The 21,075-nt window shown below is 39.0% G+C and overlaps 1 protein-coding gene and 2 long non-coding RNA genes across 4 annotated transcripts; 1 reads left to right on the top strand and 2 right to left on the bottom strand.

The window, feature by feature from the left end:
• Nucleotides 1-5,034: 5,034 nt before the first annotated feature.
• On the bottom strand, nucleotides 5,035-5,848 carry LOC117470989. Its single transcript, XR_004554750.1, has 2 exons — nucleotides 5,634-5,848; nucleotides 5,035-5,309 (listed from the first exon to the last, which is right to left on the bottom strand). It is a non-coding gene; the product is annotated as an uncharacterized LOC117470989 (long non-coding RNA).
• A 96-nt stretch (nucleotides 5,849-5,944) lies between these two features.
• On the top strand, nucleotides 5,945-14,171 carry LOC117470988. Its single transcript, XM_034115770.1, has 11 exons — nucleotides 5,945-6,009; nucleotides 6,216-6,264; nucleotides 7,862-8,221; nucleotides 9,831-10,184; nucleotides 10,603-10,620; nucleotides 11,604-11,667; nucleotides 11,751-11,794; nucleotides 12,064-12,214; nucleotides 13,002-13,115; nucleotides 13,797-13,864; nucleotides 13,992-14,171. The coding sequence occupies exons 1-11, from the start codon at nucleotides 5,945-5,947 to the stop codon at nucleotides 14,013-14,015; spliced, it is 1,311 nt and encodes a 436-aa protein (XP_033971661.1). The 3' UTR covers nucleotides 14,016-14,171.
• Nucleotides 14,172-16,025: 1,854 nt separating this feature from the next.
• LOC117470990 lies at nucleotides 16,026-19,888 on the bottom strand. 2 transcript variants are annotated; one of them, XR_004554752.1, is made up of 5 exons: nucleotides 19,662-19,888; nucleotides 19,137-19,250; nucleotides 17,008-17,049; nucleotides 16,502-16,612; nucleotides 16,026-16,116 (listed from the first exon to the last, which is right to left on the bottom strand). It is a non-coding gene; the product is annotated as an uncharacterized LOC117470990 (long non-coding RNA). The 2 variants fall into 2 exon arrangements; XR_004554751.1 differs by having other exon boundaries at nucleotides 16,075-16,612.
• Between the last annotated feature and the right edge of the window lie 1,187 nt (nucleotides 19,889-21,075).

A 21,075-nucleotide genomic window follows, 5' to 3' on the forward strand; every position in this document is an offset into this window, starting at 1 on the left:
CCATCCTTATCAACGGCGACTTACAATTGTTTTTTTTTTTTTTTTTTTTAACAAACTTCCCCAGATCCTGCCTACCAAACTTACCTAACTATCTTCTGGAGCGTGCCGGGCTCGAGGCGACTTTAAAGGCAAACATCAGCGGCCGAAACCCTGAAACGCCTGCCCCCAACAGGGAATAAATCCCCACCCAGGATTACCCCGAAAATAAAAAAGGCAAAATAAAAAATGAGTGCCTGAAGGAAAGACTGAGCCCAGCTAGACACTCCCCTATCTAAACTGAGGAAGCTTTTAAACAGCAAGATACTTCACAGCCAATGCTACCAAACACAATATCAACGCTAAACCTCAAACAGATACTCACTCTTTGTCTCAAAGATCGGACGAGCCCCCATTTGTTACGTTCCCTCCAAATCTAGGGGTACGAAGGGGAGTAACAAAACACAGAACGACCAGGCACGAGAAAAAAGAGGGAAGAGAGAGAGAGAGAGAGAGAGAGAGAGAGAGAGAGAGAGAGAGAGAGAGAGAGAGAGAGAGAGAGAGAGAGAGCTGCTAGACACAACTCTTATTAATCCCTGTACCGGACAATTGTTATTTGTTCCAAATCGGAACCGGATTCCGTGGTCTTAACCGGTCTTGACATAAAACTCGAGTCCTATAGGTCTGATACAGAGACAATACGAAACCAAATGCAGTCGATTCCGAGACCAATACCGTTAAAAAGTGGTCTGGAGACCGGTCTCGAGTACAACACCAGCAAATATTCTCATACTAATGATTATTAATTATTATTCCCCTCTCTTCTGATACCAATACTGTGCCGATGAGAAGGTGTACCTGTAACACTCTCCAAACTACTGTAGGAGCGGAATCATTCGAAAAATATAATATAGGATAATGCTATACAATGCTAACGGAGGCGAGACGTACGTTATTCATGCGCTTATCCACACGTACGTTATTCACGCGCATATCCACACGTACGTTATCAACACGCATATCTAAGATAGTGCTTTCTAAGCTACGCCACCGCTACGTGAGCGCGTACTTTGAGCGCACCTATGGTACGTCGCCGTGACGTCTGACATCGTCGTGACGTCGCCTGTATTCTACGTCAACCCATTCAAAATTGATGGAGGCGTTGGCGCACGTTGACACGTCAGTTCTCCGCTCAGTTTGCTTAGTTATCTGTTCTTTGGCACAAATCACACCTCATACTAGTCATGACAATGGGTGCTATTCCACCACACGCGGCGCGTTACGGCTCAGAAGCGTCCCATAAGGGTCCCAGAAGCGTCCCAGAAGCGTCTCGGCGCAGGGCTCCTGGATGAATCCTATTTTTGACGGGTCGCAGCCGTAACGTAATGTCGGGCAGGCAGGAAGTGGAACGTTCAGAGCATATATAGCATATATATATAATATATATATACACACACACACAAACTAATTTTGCAGACCCTATCCCTCTGTAGTCTTTCAAGTAGGAGGAGAAATGCCAGCGTTCTCCTCCGGTTTACAGGCACTGTGTAAATTATATATATAGAATAATTATGATGATGAATGCATTTTTTTACCACTAAAATACAGCAACACATCTTTGATTTATGTCGTTTATAACTGGAATATTACAGTTATTATTAACTTTGTCTGTACAAAGTAGCCTGTCCAGGAAATATGCCCAAATCAACAAAAACTGCGAGCCAGACGCTCCGCTTCTGAAATGCTTCTGAAATGCTTCTGAAATGCGCCCGGTAGGGTATGATGCCGGAGGAGGCCGGACCAAAACCGCGGCGCAGCCGGACCCGGTGGAATCTAGGGTAACAGGTATGTGAAAGAACAGTGCTGGACAAGTACACAGAGGTTTTACACCGTGGTGAAGTTCGTTTTAGGTTGGATCAGCGCCATATAGAGAGATATATATATATATAGTGGCTCAAAGAACTACACTTGCTGCTTAGGACACACCTCTTTTTATTCCATTTCAATACTCTAAATATTTTATATTAATATTTTTGATGTGTAGTTATTTGAGCCAGCATTGATTTTGAGTGATTAGGTCACATGACCTGGAAGGTATTGAAGAAATAAGCAAATTTTTCCATCAAAAATATTGATATAAAATATTTAGAGTATTAAAATGCAATAAAAAGAGGTGTGTCCTATGCAGCCAGTGTAGTTCTTTGACCCAGCACTGATTTTGAGTGATTAGGTCACATGACCTGGAAGGTATTGAAGCAATATGCTCATTTTCGCATACAAATATTAATATAAAAATATTTAGAGTATTAAAATGCAATAAAAAGAGGTGTGTCCTATGCAGCCAGTGTAGTTCTTTGAGCCAGCATTGATTTTGAGTGATTAGGTCACATGACCTGGAAGGTATTGAAGCAATATGCTCATTTTCCCATACAAATATTTATATACAAATATTTAAAGTATTACAATTCAATAAAAAGAGGTGTGTCCTATGCAGTCAGTGTAGTTCTTTGACCCAGCACTGATTTTGAGTGATTAGGTCACATGACCTGGAAGGTATTGAAGCAATATGCTCATTTTCGCATACAAATATTAATATAAAAAAATAATGAGTATTAAAATGCAATAAAAAGAGGTGTGTCCTATGCAGCCAGTGTAGTTCTTTGAGCCAGCATTGATTTTGAGTGATTAGGTCACATGACCTGGAAGGTATTGAAGCAATATGCTCATTTTCCCATACAAATATTAATATACAAATATTTAAAGTATTAAAATTCAATAAAAAGAGGTGTGTCCTATGCAGCAAGTTTAGTTATTTTATCCAGCACTGATTTTGAGTCATTAGGTCACATGATCTAGAAGTTATTGAAGAAATATGCAAATGTTTCCATCAAAATATTAATAAAACGTATTTAAAGTATTAAAATGCAATAACAAGAGGTATGTTCAACAAATGTATGCTCTAGAGTTGATTTGCTTCACATTCACTCGATCGGGAAGCTGTTGATTTATTAAAAAGAACATTTTTCTTGTGTAATTGAAAAGTAATTTGTTGAAGGTCCCTAAGTGAAAGCCTCGTTTCGCGCAGAAGATCTCCCCGTCGTAATACAGCCAGCAGCAGTGACGCTGCTGGCTGGTCCGCGAATGTCCGTCGAATATCCAACCTAAAACTGAAAGTACAGAGTAGGAAAAATTAGCTTATTTCTTCAATACCTTCCAGGTCATGTGACCTAATCACTCAAAATCAATGCTGGCTCAAATAACTACACTGGCTAAATAGGACACACCTCTTTTTATTGCATTTTAATACTTTAAATATTTTATAATAATATTTTGATGGACAAATTTGCTTATTTCTTCAATACCTTCCAGGTCATGTGACCTAATCACTCAAAATCAATGCTGGGCCAAAGAACTACACTGGCTGCATGGGACACACCTCTTTTATTCCATTTTAATACTCTAAATATTTTTATATTAATATTTGTATGCGAAAATGAGCATATTGCTTCAATACCTTCCAGGTCATTTGACCTAATCACTCAAAATCAGTGCTGGCTCAAAGAACTACACTGGCTGCTTAGGACACACCTCTTTTTATTGCATTTTAATACTTTAAATATTTTATATTAATATTTTGATGGAAACATTTGCTTATTTCTTCAATAACTTCCAGGTCATGTGACCTAATCACTCAAAAACCAATGCTGGGTCAAAGAACTACACTTGCTGCTTAGGACACACATCTTTTTATTCCATTTTAATACTCGAAATATTTTATATTAATATTTTTGATGGAAAAATTAGCTTATTTCTTCAATACCTTCCAGGTCATGTGACCTAATCACTCAAAACCAATGCTGGGCCAAAGAACTACACTGGCTGCATGGGACACACCTCTTTTTGTTCCATTTTAATACTCTAAATATTTTTATATTAATATTTGTATGCGAAAATGAGCATATTGCTTCAATACCTTCCAGGTCATTTGACCTAATCACTCAAAATCAGTGCTGGGTCAAAGAACGACACTGGCTGCATAGGACACACCTCTTTTTATTCCATTTTAATACTCTAAATATTTTATATTAATATTTTTGATGGAAAAATTTGCTTATTTCTTCAATACCTTCCAGGTCATGTGACCTAATCACTCAAAATCAATGCTGGCTCAAATAACTACACATCAAAAATATGAATATAAAAATATTTAGAGTATTAAAATGGAATAAAAAGAGGTGTGTCCTAAGCAGCCAGTGTAGTTCTTTGACCCAGCATTGCTTTTTGAGTGATTAGGTCACATGACCTGGAAGGTATTGAAGAAATAAGCTAATTTTTCCATCAAAAATATTAATATAAAAATATTTAGAGTATTAAAATGGAATAAAAAGAGGTGTGTCCTATGCAGCAAGTGTAGTTCTTTGACCCAGCACTGATTTTGAGTCATTATGTCACACTACCTAGCAGTTATTGAAGAAATATGCAAATGTTTCCAACAAAAATATTAATAAAAAGTATTTAAAGTATTAAAATACAATAAAAAGAGGTGTGTCCTATGCAGCAAGTGTAGTTATTTGACCCAGCACTGATTTTGAGTCATTATGTCACACTACCTAGCAGTTATTGAAGAAATATGCAAATGTTTCCATCAAAAATATTAATAAAATGTATTTAAAGTATTAAAATGCAATAAAAAGAGGTGTGTTCAATAAATGTATGCTCTTTAATAACTTTCTTTAATCTACAGGTGTAAGTTCACAGTTTCACTTTTTTCAAAATACAATACAATACAACTTTATTTGTAGTGCACTTTAAAACCTCCAGACCAAAGCGCTGTTCAGAGAAATAAAGAAACAAATTAAATACAGGAAATCACACAGCTCAGCTCACAAACCATAAAATAAGTAAAAATACAACAACAATAACAACAGCCTTATACTAAAAACAATAGACCATTTGAAAGCAATCAAAGCAACAGTGTCAGACGCTGAGGCGAAGATGAGGGTCTTCCTTTGCTCGACTTGTAGATTGAAATCCAAAATAGAGACGATAAAGACAATCAGAATGAAACACAAAGACTTTATTATGAATACATTATTTAGCAGATTCTCAGCCTCGCCCCAGAATTACTAAATGACTACGAGAAAGAAGAAAAACTCAGTTATTTATTCAATGTATTTAATCTATGTATTTACTCGAGTAAAAGTACCAACAGTTAAAGTATATCAAATGTCAAAAAGTACTAATAAAGGTATTCTGATTCTGACGGTTTATTCAACAGCCAAGCTTCATATGTTACAGTTCTTTAAATGTTTTGTGAGTTCATATTTAAATTCCTACAGTTTAGGATGTCAGATAAATGTAGCGCGGTAAAAACTACATGATTATCCTTTGAGATGAAGTGTATATAAATATAAAGTAAAAAGAAAATACTCAAGTAAAGTACAAGTACCCAAAATGTGCCTTTAAGTAAAACACTTAACTAAATGTAGATATTCATTTCACATCTGATTATTTCATACAACCCTAAAAACTGTCAAAATAATGAACAAATTTACACAAAAAATGACTAGATTTATTTTCAATCAACCCATTTATTGTTTGAGGTTTTATATATAATCTTTCATAGTTACATTTACCTTTAAAACAAGATATTTGACAAGTTATTCACATGTTTTGAGTGTCAAAATCAGCATTTGGAAAGTAATTTAGATTAATGTAGTGCAGTAAATACGTAATAAGTAAAGTACAATTACATTAAATTTGCTTAATTAAGTACATTATTCGAGTAAATGAACTTTCACCGCTGCTGATATTTAATGAATGTTATTTAAAAGCAGAGATGCAGAACAGAGAGATTATTTTACATGAAGTTTAGTTTCACACAGAAGGTCACGTCTCAAGGTTTTTGTATTTTAGTCTTCTTCTTCTTTCGTGTAACGTCAGAGGTCCAACTCGGTGTTGTGTAGCCATGCCCGCATCTCTGGTCCTGAGTGGAAGAGGCTGGCTTCAGAGGGTGGTCTATATAAAGGGCAGGTGGTGGTTATGTGTTGGGCAGTCTGTTCAGGGTCACCGCACTCGCATGCAGCGCTGTCTGCCAGGCCCCACTTCTTCATCCATGTTTTGAAGCGACCGACCCCAGTTCGTAGACGCTTCAGTGTGGTCCATTGCCGGCGTGTTTTTTAGTCTAAACAACAGCTGGACCGAAGACGGGTTTTTTCTCGATATTATTCCTCTTTTAGTGTTCAGGAGACGCTTTCCTCAACGTCCTCCACCGTCTCTCTGGAGAAGGTAAGAGCGCTCAGATATTCATTTAATACAAATATACCAACTCTTCCACAGGATGAACAAAGTATTCTGATGATGAATATATAGCATGTATAGATACACATAAAAACAATAGGTCAGATTTCACGTTAAAGCAGTGAGGGGGAAACATCAGGGAAAATATATTACAATTCAAATAAATGATAATTAAAAACATAGAAAATGCCTTAAATCTGAAAGCACTTATTTAAAAGAAAATAACCAAATGTGCTTTATGTATGTTTATTCTTTCTTTAAAGAAGTGAGAACACATATATAATAATACAGAATTGTATTACAATGATTTTACAGATGTTTAATCTAAAATAAAAAGTATACAAATATAATTTAATATTCATATTAGTAATGATTGCATAAAACAAAGAACGTGCATTAGCCTGTACCTTCAATACAAATAATTATAAATCAGCATTGCATTACAAAGACTTGTAAGAGTATGTAGTGTCTCTACTTTAAAGAGTCCTCTCCTGCTGATGTTCAGGTGTATATCAGTATGTAGTGTCTCTACTTTAAAGAGTCCTCTCCTGCTGATGTTCAGGTGTATATCAGTATGTAGTGTCTCTACTTTAAAGAGTCCTCTCCTGATGATGTTCAGGTGTATATCAGTATGTAGTGTCTCTACTTTAAAGAGTCCTCTCCTGCTGATGTTCAGATGTATATCAGTATGTAGTGTCTCTACTTTAAAGAGTCCTCTCCTGCTGATGTTCAGATGTATATCAGTATGTAGTATCTCTACTTTAAAGAGTTCTCTCCTGCTGATGTTCAGGTGTATATCAGTATGTAGTGTCTCTACTTTAAAGAGTCCTCTCCTGCTGATGTTCAGGTGTATATCAGTATGTAGTGTCTCTACTTTAAAGAGTCCTCTCCTGCTGATGTTCAGGTGTATATCAGTATGTAGTGTCTCTACTTTAAAGAGTCCTCTCCTGCTGATGTTCAGGTGTATATCAGTATGTAGTGTCTCTACTTTAAAGAGTCCTCTCCTGCTGATGTTCAGGTGTATATCAGTATGTAGTGTCTCTACTTTAAAGAGTCCTCTCCTGCTGATGTTCAGGTGTATATCAGTATGTAGTGTCTCTACTTTAAAGAGTCCTCTCCTGCTGATGTTCAGGTGTATATCAGTATGTAGTGTCTCTACTTTAAAGAGTCCTCTCCACCTCTTTTCACCCTCTGTCTGAAACCAGAGCCCAGTCTGCTCTGATTGGTTAGCTAGCCGGCTCTGTTCTGATTGGTCAACCGCTTAGAGATGTCCCGCCCCTTAGCCTATCACGTACCATGTGTTGGAGCGCTAGCCAATAGGAGCACAACTGTTACATAGTGATTTCACTATGTGCCACCACTAGTCTCCTTTGGGTTCATCTTGTTTCTCTTCGGAGCCGTTTTGCACCTCTTTGTATTCTTAGGATCTCGTAGAAGTAGTTTTTTCTTTGTGGTCCATTTGAGTCTCTCTCTCTGGTTGCTACCTTTTCTCTTTGAGGGACATTTTTAGGTGAAAGCCAGTAAGACACTTAGCCATGCCAAATAACTACATTTTTCACATGTTTTTTTATCTCCGTTCTTTCAGATTCAAGGTTTCCCTCAACCATCGTCTGCATCATGTGAGCAAATCACCATCCCTCTGTGCAGAAACCTTCCCTACTCTCAGACTGTGCTGCCGAACCTCCTGGGCCACGCCTCTCAGGAGGATGCCCGCCTGGAGATGAATCAGTTTCTTCCTCTGGTTAAAGTGAGCTGCTCCCCTCACCTCCAGCCCTTCCTGTGCTCCGTCTACGCCCCTGAGTGTGTGGTGGGGACGCCGCGGCCCCCCTGCAGGACGCTCTGTGAACATGCACGCGCCGGCTGCGAACCACTGATGAATAAGTTTGGTTTTGTGTGGCCGACAGCCCTCAGGTGTGAAGCCTTTTCCAACGAGTCCTGCGAACACGTGAGTCTGCTCTCTGAGGACAAATGTTTACGAAAAATTCAAAAGTCTGATTTCCAGTCAGAATATGTCCTCACACTCGATATAAGACCTAATAACTTAAGAAGTAACAATGCAGGGAGATATAGAGTCTTGTATCTCAGATGAAACATGTTTTTTTAGCTGCTGTGGTATTCGTAAAAGAAGGATCATCTTGTTTCAGGAAATGAATCCAACTTGATTTTAGAAAACACTTTTATTGTAAAATCACCAACTAATATCAGAACACTTTTGAGCATTTCTGGCTTTTAAAAAAAAAACAGCTGGTAGTTATGGGTACTTTTTACTGAAGTACATTTCAAAGCCCATACTTCTTTACTTTTACTTGAGTAAAGAAGTTTAGTCAGTACTTCTACTTTTACCAGAGTATTTTTAAACACGAGTATCTGTACTTCTACTTGAGTAAAGGATGTGTCCAGAGGTGGGAAGTAGTGGAGTACAAATACTTCGTTACTGTACTTAAGTACATTTTTCTGGTATCAGTACTTTACTCCACTACTTATTTTTCTGACGACTTTTTACTTTGACTTCTTACATGTTGAACACAAATACCTGTACTTTCTACTTCTTACATTCTGAACACAAATACCTGTACTTTCTACTTCTTACATTCTGAACACAAATACCTGTACTTTCTACTTCTTACATTTTGAACCCAAATACCTGTACTTTCTACTTCTTACATTTTGAACTCAAATACCTGTACTTTCTACTTCTTACATGTTGAACACAAATACCTGTACTTTCTACTTCTTACATTTTGAACACAAATACCTGTACTTTCTACTTCTTACATTTTGAACACAAATACCTGTACTTTCTACTTCTTACATGTTGAACACAAATACCTGTACTTTCTACTTCTTACATGTTGAACACAAATACCTGTACTTTCTACTTCTTACATGTTGAACTCAAATACCTGTACTTTCTACTTCTTACATGTTGAACCCAAATACCTGTACTTTCTACTTCTTACATGTTGAACCCAAATACCTGTACTTTCTACTTCTTACATGTTGAACACAAATACCTGTACTTTCTACTTCTTACATTTTGAACACAAATACCTGTACTTTCTACTTCTTACATGTTGAACACAAATACCTGTACTTTCTACTTCTTACATTTTCCAAACAGGCTGGTTCCTTTAGTTTGAATGTGTGTTTGGTGGCGTGATCATTATTATTTAGAGTCATTGCGTGCCTATTGATTTGAACACGATCCGTGTATCCATCATTTCCTGGTCTTCTCTAAAGAAGAGGGACCAATGAAAACGTTGTCATGTTGCCGTTGTTCAGCATGGAAACATTCATTAGCTAACAATGACATTATTGTTCTATTAATATAAAGGGAGGTCAGGTACTCTTTAAAACAGCTGCTAGTTATGGGTACTTTTTACTGAAGTACATTTTAAAGCCCTCTTTACTTTCACTTGAGTAAAGAAGTTTAGTCAGTACTTCTACTTTTACCAGAGTCTTTTTAAACACGAATATCTATACTTCTACTTGAGGAAAGGATGTGTGTACTTCTGCCCTCTCTGACTTGGTGCACTCTTCTTCTCTTGCTGCAGTATGGAGTGGGCAGCAGTGGGGGGGTCTGTGAGCCGATCACCATCCCCATGTGCCAGCACCTCTCCTACAACCAGACCATCAGCCCCAACCTGCTGGGACACACCAGTCAGAGGGAGGCGGTGGGGAAGATGTCCTTCTTCAACGCCATGGCTCAGTCCATGTGCCCCGTGGACGTCCGCCTGTTCGTCTGCATGGTGTACGCCCCCAAGTGTTCGGGAGGGGAAGTGCAGCGGCCCTGCAGGTCCTTCTGTGAAAGAGCCAAGCGGGGCTGCGAGGGGACGATGGCCAGCTTTGGGGTTTCCTGGCCAAACGACCTGCAGTGCAACGCTTTCCCCGAGCAAATGTGTGTATCGGTAAGAAACGGACACGTTGTGGACAGAAATATATTTAGACAGGTTTTGATTCGATTTGATTTATTTCGAACGTGTAAAACAATAACAATAATAATGAAATGAAACTGATGATACTGTACAAACCTAAGCAGTATCAAATTGATAAATTATTATTGACTTACAAATTAAATATAAACAAATGATCTACCTAGTTACACATCTGAAAAGGGGTGGGAAGAAGTTTACACTTATTTAATCCCACCCCTTCTCCCAAAAACTAAATTATTTTTTTCTAAATCTAAATGTATGTCTACATACGATATACATTTACAATTATAAATAGATGATATCATAGGGTTCAATTTGATGATGTAAATGAATGATCATTGGACCTTTGCTGTTCTGTTTTTACATGACATCCTTTCCTTTTGTTTCACAGGAAGACAGCAGGCCAGATGTGAGTATTTACCTAAATAAATGTTCATAGTTCTTACAGTAGAGGACTTAACTTAAGGGTTTAAAGGTAGCTGAAGGAAAAAGTAAGTCGTGTTGGGAAGAAGTTGGGATTTTGTCCTCATTGCTGCACCAGTGACTCCGACTGTGTTGATTTGAGAGGAATAGCATGTGCCCAGTCCAAACTGGAAGAATAAAATAGCACAGAAATCTGCTAAATTACTATTTGTACATCAGTTACTCACCTGTGTTTCCTTAAAGGGGACCTATCATGCAAAATGCACTTTTGTACGTCTTTTATACATGAATATGTGTCCCCGGTGTTCCAGGGAACTCACCAAGTGTCAGAAAACACAACCCTCTCTATTTTCCTCCATACCCAAATCTCTAAAAAAGGGGCTGCAACGGATCTGATAAAAACTGATCCAGATTTGAACACTGTCCTGACGTCAGGACGGTGGCGCTACGGCTATTGGGCCAACTCCACCAATCAGGAGGAGACAGCCACGGCCATTGCCGTTCGAAAGCGCTGGAGACGCTGTAGTACATATGCCAGGCCTGTAGGTGGTGCTGTTCTCACAGAATCAGCCCTTGCACAAACAGAGCTATAAATTGTCAAATTGAGCAAAATGAGGCATGGCTAAAATGCATGATCTGTTTGGTATTTTGAAAAAAAAAAAGTATAAATATGCCTTATATAGGTATGGTCCTACACTATATTATTCAAATATAGCATGATAGGTCCACTTTAAATAAAACGTCAGAGTGATCGAATAATCAAAAAACAGAAAAGTCAGATGATTTGAAGTTAATGGGGGCCGCATTTAACAACAGCAACACTTTATTAAAATGTCTCTTTCAAATTTCACACAACTCTTAGCCTTTGGGGTAAAAAGTCCTCAAAATGTTTATATTAAACTCACTGTATTATATATATATTGCATGTTGTGTTGTCAGTTCTTGGTTCATCTCTCTTGTTTCCGACAGACGCTGGATGCTGAAGGAGTTCTCGCTAAGCTGAACGCCGGGGGCTACACCGTTCGTGGCAATAGTCTGTTTATTTTCCACTTAATATATTCAATCATCTGAATGAGAAGTTTTTACACTCTAACATATTTATCGCCCCTTATTTAGCCCTGACTCTCAAGACAGCCCGTCTCCTGTTGACCTTCATGGACGTATCCTTTGCAACGGCCAAACATTTCTACTGGCACCAACCTGATCTGATGCAATATTTAGCTCAGAGAACAACGTTATAGTCTAGTTTCCCCGTTGATCAACTGTGACAAAAAACAGTAAATGGGGCAGCTTTAGCCAACATTGCTAATTTCCAGCTGTTGTCCCGAGCCAGATGATAATGCTCTTGAAGTTGATTCCCATCTATGCTATAAGGATATTGAGGTGCATTCCTTCGACTAATTCAAGTTCTTTAACCGAGGGCTTTCAGGCAGACCGGTCTGGAAACCTGAATGTGGTCGAGGTCTTCAAGATGGAGCACTATGCGGCTGTTGTCAGGCGGGAATATGTGGAGAGCTACGAGAGCAGGAACCCGCCCTCCGTCACTCAAACCCAAATGAAAAGGGCTTTGTCCGTCCACGGTGACTCGTTCTGTCTTCACACTGATTGCTTTTCTTATAACCACGTATTGAATCATCAGCCTACAAGCTTCTAGACACATTAAAGGTCTCCTATCGTGCTATTTTTAAGCATATCTTATGGGTCTCAGATATATAAAAATATATAATATATGATGTGTTTTGCTCAAAATACCAAACAGATCATGCATTTGAGACATCCCTCATATCCCTCTTTTCCAGCCCTGTTAGAGAAACGCTGATTCTGGGTCGTTAGCTTCAACAAAGAGGGGGTGGGAGCTAATGCCTGATCAGAATTCTACGGAGATACTCAGCTAAATGCTCCCGTGATCAAGGATTATTTCTGAAACAGTATGGAGTTCAAACTCTTTTTCTCTCTCAGGTTTACCACCAGGTGAGTTCCTTTTTGTATTTCCTGCTTCTTTACACATACTCTCTCCAGTACAGGTTAGCTCTGAGCGTTAGCGATGCTTGCTAATGTAAACACAGACCATATTACGTCCAAAACACGTCGCGCATTGTTTCTGATAGCAACGTTTCTGATAGGGCCGTGGGTGTAAAGCCCGCCCACATTTCAGATATTACGTCATATCGGCAGCAAATCTGGATCAGCTCCGTGGTTCCCCGTTTTTAGAGATGTGGGTACGGAGGAAAAGAGAGAGGGTTTTATTTTCTTTGTGAGTCTCCTGGGGACACATATTTATGTATAAAAAAGTGCATGATAGGAGACCTTTAAGGAAAGCAGAAGCACTCGAGTTGCATTTTGCTTAAATCTGGTGTTGCCTTGCAGAATTCGACTTGGACGATGAAACCTTCATAGTTCTGTGGAACGGGATCCGCTCCAGAGACGGGATCGAATACGACGAGTATGTGGCCGTCATGACCAAACTCCTGATCCTCAGAGGTAATATCAATCAATCAATCAATCAACAGCTTTATTAATCCTGCAAGCGGCTATTGGTTATGAGCAGCTTATGTCATGCACACAGGCAAGAACATACAGGTTGATAGAAACCAAATGATCTGTGCCCCACACTTAGTGCTGCCAGTGGTGGAGAGCAACACAGTGCAATTACATAATTCTATAGTACATGGTCTTTACTTTACTGTATTTCACCCAAGATATATAGTGCATCCACAATGTTGAATATAAGCTTCATGTGACGGCAGATCTGGTCCAGTGTGAGTTATATTTCTGAATCAAACGATGATGAACTGATGTTTTGGGTTTGAGGAGACTTCTTGTGTTAAAATCTACTTATTTATATCAATAGTTATCACCGCAATAAACCGTATTTAATTTAGTCTTAATGAACATTATTTAATTTCATATTCTGTTCTTGTACATATCATATCACATGTATATAGACTTCTTGCACTATTGTTGTATTTTATTATATATGTTGCATTGTTGGAGGAGCTCAGGTCAGGAGAATGTCATTGCCATTTCTACTCTGTAGCTTATGAGCATATGACGATAAAACCTTTGGATCTTGAATCTGATATTCAGCAGATTCTGCACGTGAAGATGTGTAAAAAGTTTTGGTTATAATTCAGTGATAATAACTCTTGCTTCTCGTCTCAGATCGTTTCAATACTCATCAGCTGAGGTTACCGTGTGACTGCCAGGTGGCCAGCTTCTCATACAAGCAGGTGAGCTGGAAAATATGCATGTGGGAATATTTAGATCCCATTTGGATGGATGACAATATCCTGTATCTGGTGTGGAATACATACGGTTATATTTTAATTTATAATATCTATTTTTTTCTCCTTTCAGTTCATGAAATCAGCCATAATCTGAGGGTCACATGGAAGCTGAATGGATTAAGGGAGTTTTTTTTTTAATTAGCACAGATGTTAAGAGCTGTCATTTTATTTCCTACTTTCACAAATCTTCTCTCTTCAAGGAGATATTAAACACTGAGAACAAGTTGTTGAGAGGTCAAGATTTTCTTATCAATGTCTGAAGTTTGTGTTTTTGGTTAACATGTGAATTCTGTACAATGACTTCCCACTTACAATAAAAGGTAATTGGTTAAAATATTCTTTATTTCTGTTGGTAGTTTATATAGAGAAATCTTAAAAATTGCAATTATGAGTAAACAGAAGTGAAAAACAACAATTCAAATAAATCCCAGCAGAACGCAGCAAAGTAGCTAAACTTTATAAAATGAACGTAATAATAATAATAATATTTTCTTCTGTCTTAGGTGTGATTTACTGCGATTGGGGAGTTAGATCTTGTTATTGTGTGACTATGGTGTTTTAAAGGGTTATTCAGATTCAATGAAATCACACAAAAACACCAACAAACAAACCCAATCAGGGCACCAGCGGACAAGCAACTTGTGCGAGGTCAAATGAGGAGTCTAGTGGCTTTAAAGAGAGCATGGATAACGGCTTCAGATCCCCGTCTGAAAGGGCTCTGACGGAAATGGAAAGAATACAAATTCTGAATATAGCTTTAAATCCCTTAAACTAGCTGCCTTTATAGACAGGTGTACACATTTATTAAGATTCATTTACTTATGAACTAAAAGTCACATTAGCTAACAACTGTAACCTGTAACAATCATTTTCGCTGCTACCACTGAAGTTCACTGCTTTGCTTCTGTGAGTATAGCACAATTCATACAGTGATGCAATTGAAGTGCTTTACAGGATCAAACAGATACAAACATAATACATTTGAATATGGTCAAAGTGAGAACAAATACAAAAACACACAAAACAAGTAAAAGAAAGAAAACGTGTTTAACAGTTACAAAAATAGAAAACTAAAAAGCCATGTTAAAAATAAATGTTTTTAGACCTGATTTTAATGATTATAAAGTGCTAGCCATTCTCAGATGTTCTGGGAGTTTGTTCCATGCATTAGGAGCATACATGCAGAAAGCTGCTTGCCCACGCTTTGATCTCACAAATGGAACAGTGAGCCGGCCTGAAGACCTGAGGACCTGAAGACCTGAAGACCTGAAGACCTGAGGGGTCTGCTGGGTTCGTACCGCTGAAGGAGGTCTGCTGGTGTCTGCTAGAAGATCTCCATCACCAGCTCTGATGCTGCAAAGTAGCTAAGCTTTATAAAATGAATGTAATAATAAAAATAACCGAGACCATGGAGTACAGGGCCCGTTCTCATTTCATCAAATTTCCCTCCTCGACTCCCCTTCTCGACTCCTATCCACACACACACACACACACACACACACACACACACACACACACACACACACACACACACACACACACACACACACACACACACACACACACACACACACACACACACACACACACACACACACACACACACACACACACACACACACACACACACACACACACACACACACACACACACACACACACACACACACACACACACACACACACACACACACACACACACACACACACACACACACACACACACACACACACACACACACACACACACACACACACACACACACACACACACACACACACCACACACACACACACACACACACACACACACACACACACACACACACACACACACACACACACACACACACACACACACACACACACACACACACACACACACACACACACACACACACACACACACACACACACACACACTTTCAGAATCAAACAGAGCACTCTCATAATAACGTAACACTATCAGAGACTGGTTATAGCTCCTCCAGAGAGCCTCCTCGACGCTCGATGCTCGGTCCTCGATGTGCATTTCGAGAAATGAGATGTCCTTCAACATGGCGCGCTAAAATTCATTTCCGGGTCACTACCGGAGGACCGAGGAGTCGAGGAGTCGAGGAGGGGGATTTGATGAAATGAGAACGGGTCCAGGTCTCTCCAGGTCTGTCCAGGGTCCTGCATTTATCCCTGGATCTCTGGAGAACAAATACAATCAGTAAGTGATGAACAATGCAAGTGTTGTAATGCACGTTACCACATTAACTTGTAGATGCATAGAGTTATATCCCATCTAAGATAATACATAGAATCTTGCAGTTTGAAAGTGTAATGGAAATGATGATTAAGAGTTATTAAAGCTACAGGGAAATCCATGGAGCCGTCGCTCTTCATGAGCACACAGCTCGGTGCAGGAGAATCCAAAGGGAAAGGAAGAAAACCTGGACTAATAGAGTCTGATATGGATCATCTAAAGATAAAGGAGCATTACATTTAAATAAAGAATAAGGACGAGGATAGTTACACTCTGAAGACAGTTCAGCTCAAAAGGTTCTGTTGACCTACATAGACATTGACTCTTACCGTTAGAAATCTGTAGGTTAATCCATGGAGCGGTCACTCTTCATGGACCCACAGCTCAGTGCAGGAGAAACTTCTCTTTCCTCCTCAGGACTGGAGCCAAAGCTGCGTTCACTGACAGGGAGAAATGTTAGGAGTTTATATATTTGTACTTAAAGAAACCCTCAATGAGCCTTTTAGGTCTTTGGCCTCTCATTGCATATTCTGCTATCACTGGTTTTTAATTGTGAACATTCTTTATTTATTTGATCAATAAATCAATGAAACAGCACCAAAATATACAGATTAAAATCCAGCCTTTGAATGTAAACTGGACTTGGATTATTTAAAGAGGGAATTACAAATTGATTAATAAATTACTTGTTATATTCCATTTCCTAATTCTTGTTTTTTTAAAGACCAAATCTTCATTTTGAAAGTCAAAATTGAATGTAAAAGTATTCCTGTTTGATAAAGTAGAAAAACAACTCATTCAGGTTTCCCTGATAACAATCAGGAGAAGTGAATACCAGGAGAGGTTAGGTCCACGTTCACGGGACCAGAGGTCCTGCCTATAAGAGGAGAATAAATAAAGACAGAAGTTATTTTATTCCTACAGTTCCTCTTCTTTCTTGTGGTATTTCTTAATTAAACATCAATGAAAACGTGTTATTATCCCAGTGTGTTGACTTCACTCTGCTTTCATCAGCATGTCCAATCTGCCCACTGATAACACATAGAAACCAGATACATGTGTTTGATGAAGCTTAGTATATATATTCAACCTTTACTCTATATGTACTTTCACCTGTTAAAGTTCAGAGTTTAACTCATGTCATTTTTGGTTTTTATTCATACTATCACTACATGTTTATTTGTATTCTATTCTGTTTATTTGCTGCTCCATCTCCCCGTCTCCTGAAGCCCGCAACCTGGGTGTCATCCTTGACTCCACCCTTTCCTTCCATTCCCACGTCAAATCTGTGACCAAATCGGCCTTTTACCACCTGAGGAACATTGCCAGACTCCGACCGTCACTCTCGGAGTCGGTTGCCGAAACCCTAGTGCATGCATTTGTCACCACCCGCTTGGACTACTGCAATGGTGTCCTGTTCGGGGTTCCCAAAAAAAACCTGGACAGGCTCCAGTATGTCCAAAACTGTGCTGCTAGGGTACTCACGCACACAAAGCCGTGGCAGCACATCACTCCCACCCTCATCCACCTCCACTGGTTGCCGGTCAAGTCCCGTATATCGTACAAAGCACTCCTCCTTACCTACACGTCCCTCCATGCCCTTGCCCCCCAGTACCTATCGGACATCCTTCACCCACATGCCCCACCCCGGAACCTGCGGTCCTCAGACTCTGGCCTGCTCACCACCCCCCGCACCAAACTGCAAACCTTCGGGGACAGAGCCTTCAGTGTGGCAGCCCCCACCCTCTGGAACGCTCTCCCTGCGGAGATTCGCAACATCCCCACACTCAACACCTTCAAAAGGCCCTCAAGTCCCATCTGTTTGCCAAGGCTTTCGGCCCCTAATCGATCTGTTGTTTGGTCTGTCTGACTTTTGTTTTGTTATGTTTGTTTTTGCCCTATTACTGTAAAGCGACCTTGGGTCCCTTAAAAGGCGCTATATAAATGCAAGCTATTATTATTATTATTATTATTATTATTATTATTATTATTATATATTTCCATAATCTAAAGAAAAATCACATTACATTTAAATAGAAAATAAGGACTAGTCAAATAGATATAAATCAACAATGCAGGAAAAGTAAAGTAGTGTTAAATGATATAGTTATACTCTCAAGACAATTCAGATCAAAAGGTTCTGTTGACCTTCAAATACATGGACTGAAAACTAAAGATTCTTACAGTATCTCCCTGATCTCACGTTCTAATGCAGGAGGGTCTTCACTCTCCTCCTCAGCCCTGCAGAGATGGAGCGTTGACAGACAGGTGGAAGGTTCAGGAGCTTACTGACTAAAAGATGGTGTTACAAATGTCCTCTCATAGCAAAACATGTTTGACAAAGGAGGTCAGCTGGACTAGTGTTTCTCAAATGGGGGTGTGTGTACCCATCGGAGCACTTTGGAGTACTCTGGAGGGGCTGAGAGATTAAAGAAGAAGTTACATTACATGTTTCTTAGTTGTTTGTGATTTTTAAACTCACCATAAAAAACATATTTATTTTAAGTAATTAAACTAGGAGGAAGAGGAGGAGGAGGAAGAGGAGAAGGATGAGGAGGAGGAGGAGGAGGAGGAAGTGTAAACCTGGTCTAAATGTGTCTGATCTCCATCATCTATAGAAAATGGCTGACCTACCTTTAAGGTAAATCATGCCGTTTGAAAGACAGAGGTAGATGGACACGGCTAACAACATTTCTAACGTGAACAAGCATGATCTACATGATGGACATATTCCCCCTGCTGTTCAGACACTCAGTTAAGGTATCGAGAAAGAACGGGTTGAGAAACGTCATAATGCTGTAAAGTCTGTTAAGTATCATCTAAAGGGAAATGTGCATCACATTGAAGTTAGATATATGGACGAGGCACACATTGTTATCAGCACTGCAGATATGTTAGTGTTAAATAAAACTGATATACTCTGAAGAACATGAAAGCTGGAAAGGTTCAGAAACTGAGTCTTACCGTTTGAAATCCATGGGGAAATCCATGGGGAAATCCATGGAGCGAGCACTCATCATGGACCCAGAGCTCGATGCAGGAGAACCTGCTCTCTCCTTCTCAGGACAGGATTTAGGTCTGCGTGGACGAACAGAGAGAAATGTTAGGAGTTTATATATTTGTACTTAAAGAGACCCTCAATGAGCCTTTTAGGTGTTTGGCCTCTCATTGCATAATCTTCTATCACTTGTTTTAATTGTGAACATTCTTTATTTATTTGATCAATAAATCAATAAATCAATGAAATAGCACCAAAATATACAGATTAAAATCCAGCCTTTGAATGTGAACTGGACTTGGATTATTTAAAGAGGGAATTACAAGTTGATTAATAAATTACTTGTTATATTCCATTTCCTAATTCTTGTTTTTTTAAAGACCAAATCTTCATTTTGAAAGTCTAAACTGAATGTAAAAGTATTCCTGTTTAATAAAGTAGAAAAACAACTCATTCAGGTTTCCCTGATAACAATCAGGAGAAGTGAATACCTGGAGGAGAAAGGATGATGGTGCCTGAAGTGGCGCCTGTAAAAGGAGAAGAAATAAAGACAGAAGTTATTTTATTCCTACAGTTCTTCTTCTTTCTTGTGGTATTTCTTAATGAAACATCAATGAAAACGTGTTATTATCCCAGTGTGTTGACTTCACTCTGCTTTCATCAGCATGTCCAATCTGCCCACTGATAACACATAGAAACCAGATACATGTGTTGATGTAGCTTATATAATGGAGGAGGAAGAGGAGGAAGAGGAGGAAGAGGCAACCCGGTATCACGGCAAGACGTGAACATGTGACGATTTCGTCCCTTGAAACGTGACAGTTACACGGTATTGTTAACATGGCCCAACGAGTGGAGATATACCCGGAAATGCCAAGCAAATGCTCTACCACGACGGTCTGTTGTTATTGTCCATAATAATATAATAATTTTTTTTTTTTTTTAATCGTCACACTCGATTTCGCCGATTTTCTTGTTGCCCCAGCTGGTCGACACCTCTTTTAGCAGAAACAAAGGCTACATTCATGTATTAAATAAGGTTGTTAATCCATGTGTGTAGTTGTGGAATTAACGGACGTGACGTTGTGCGATTGCGTTGCCAGTAAGTATTCTCTCCGCTTTACTTGACAAACCCCGTGATTAGTCCTCAAGCTCTGTGATTGGATGTTTGAGTGTGCGCCGTGAAATGGGATGGAACCACGGCAGACTGTCCAAAACTGGATTTGCCATCCCATGCCATTTCGTTACAGCAGCATGTGTAACAGTTGTAAATATGCAGTGGTGTTTATTTGTAAATCATTTACAGGGTTCTTACACCTTTTCCAAGGTCAATTTCAAGCACTTTTCAAGCATTTCCAAGGTGCATTTTCAAGCATCTTACAGCTGTTGTAAATTACATATTGATATACACATACTTATACTCAAATGATTATTTCCCTACCTCACATTAAATCAGATAAACAACCACATGTGTGTTTCATAATAGCATTCTACATGAGGATGAAAAATGTTAGAAAAGAAAACTAAGTTTAATATTTCAAAATGAGTGACCCATCTGTACGTAGACTGGGCATCCCATATAACCTGGCTGAGCAATATAAAACAATCAGCCAAATAACTTTTCAATATATTATTGATTACTATTTTTGAGGTACTTTTAGGTTGGCAGTAAACACAAGTCAGAGGTAAATGGTGTACTTGTACTCCACTACATGTATTTAATACCTTTAGTTACTTCACAGATGTGGATGAATGATGTGAAATATAATCAAGTGTTAAATCAGACTTTAGTTCCACCTGGAGTAAATCCACAAGCTACCCTGCAGTATACAAAGTCATTCAAACTAGCTGCACCTTTACCAGCTTTGAGAACACTTTCATGATCAATCATTATAAAACATATCA

Source organism: Trematomus bernacchii, unplaced genomic scaffold (assembly GCF_902827165.1).
Source record: "Trematomus bernacchii unplaced genomic scaffold, fTreBer1.1, whole genome shotgun sequence".
Lineage (NCBI taxonomy): Eukaryota > Metazoa > Chordata > Actinopteri > Perciformes > Nototheniidae > Trematomus > Trematomus bernacchii.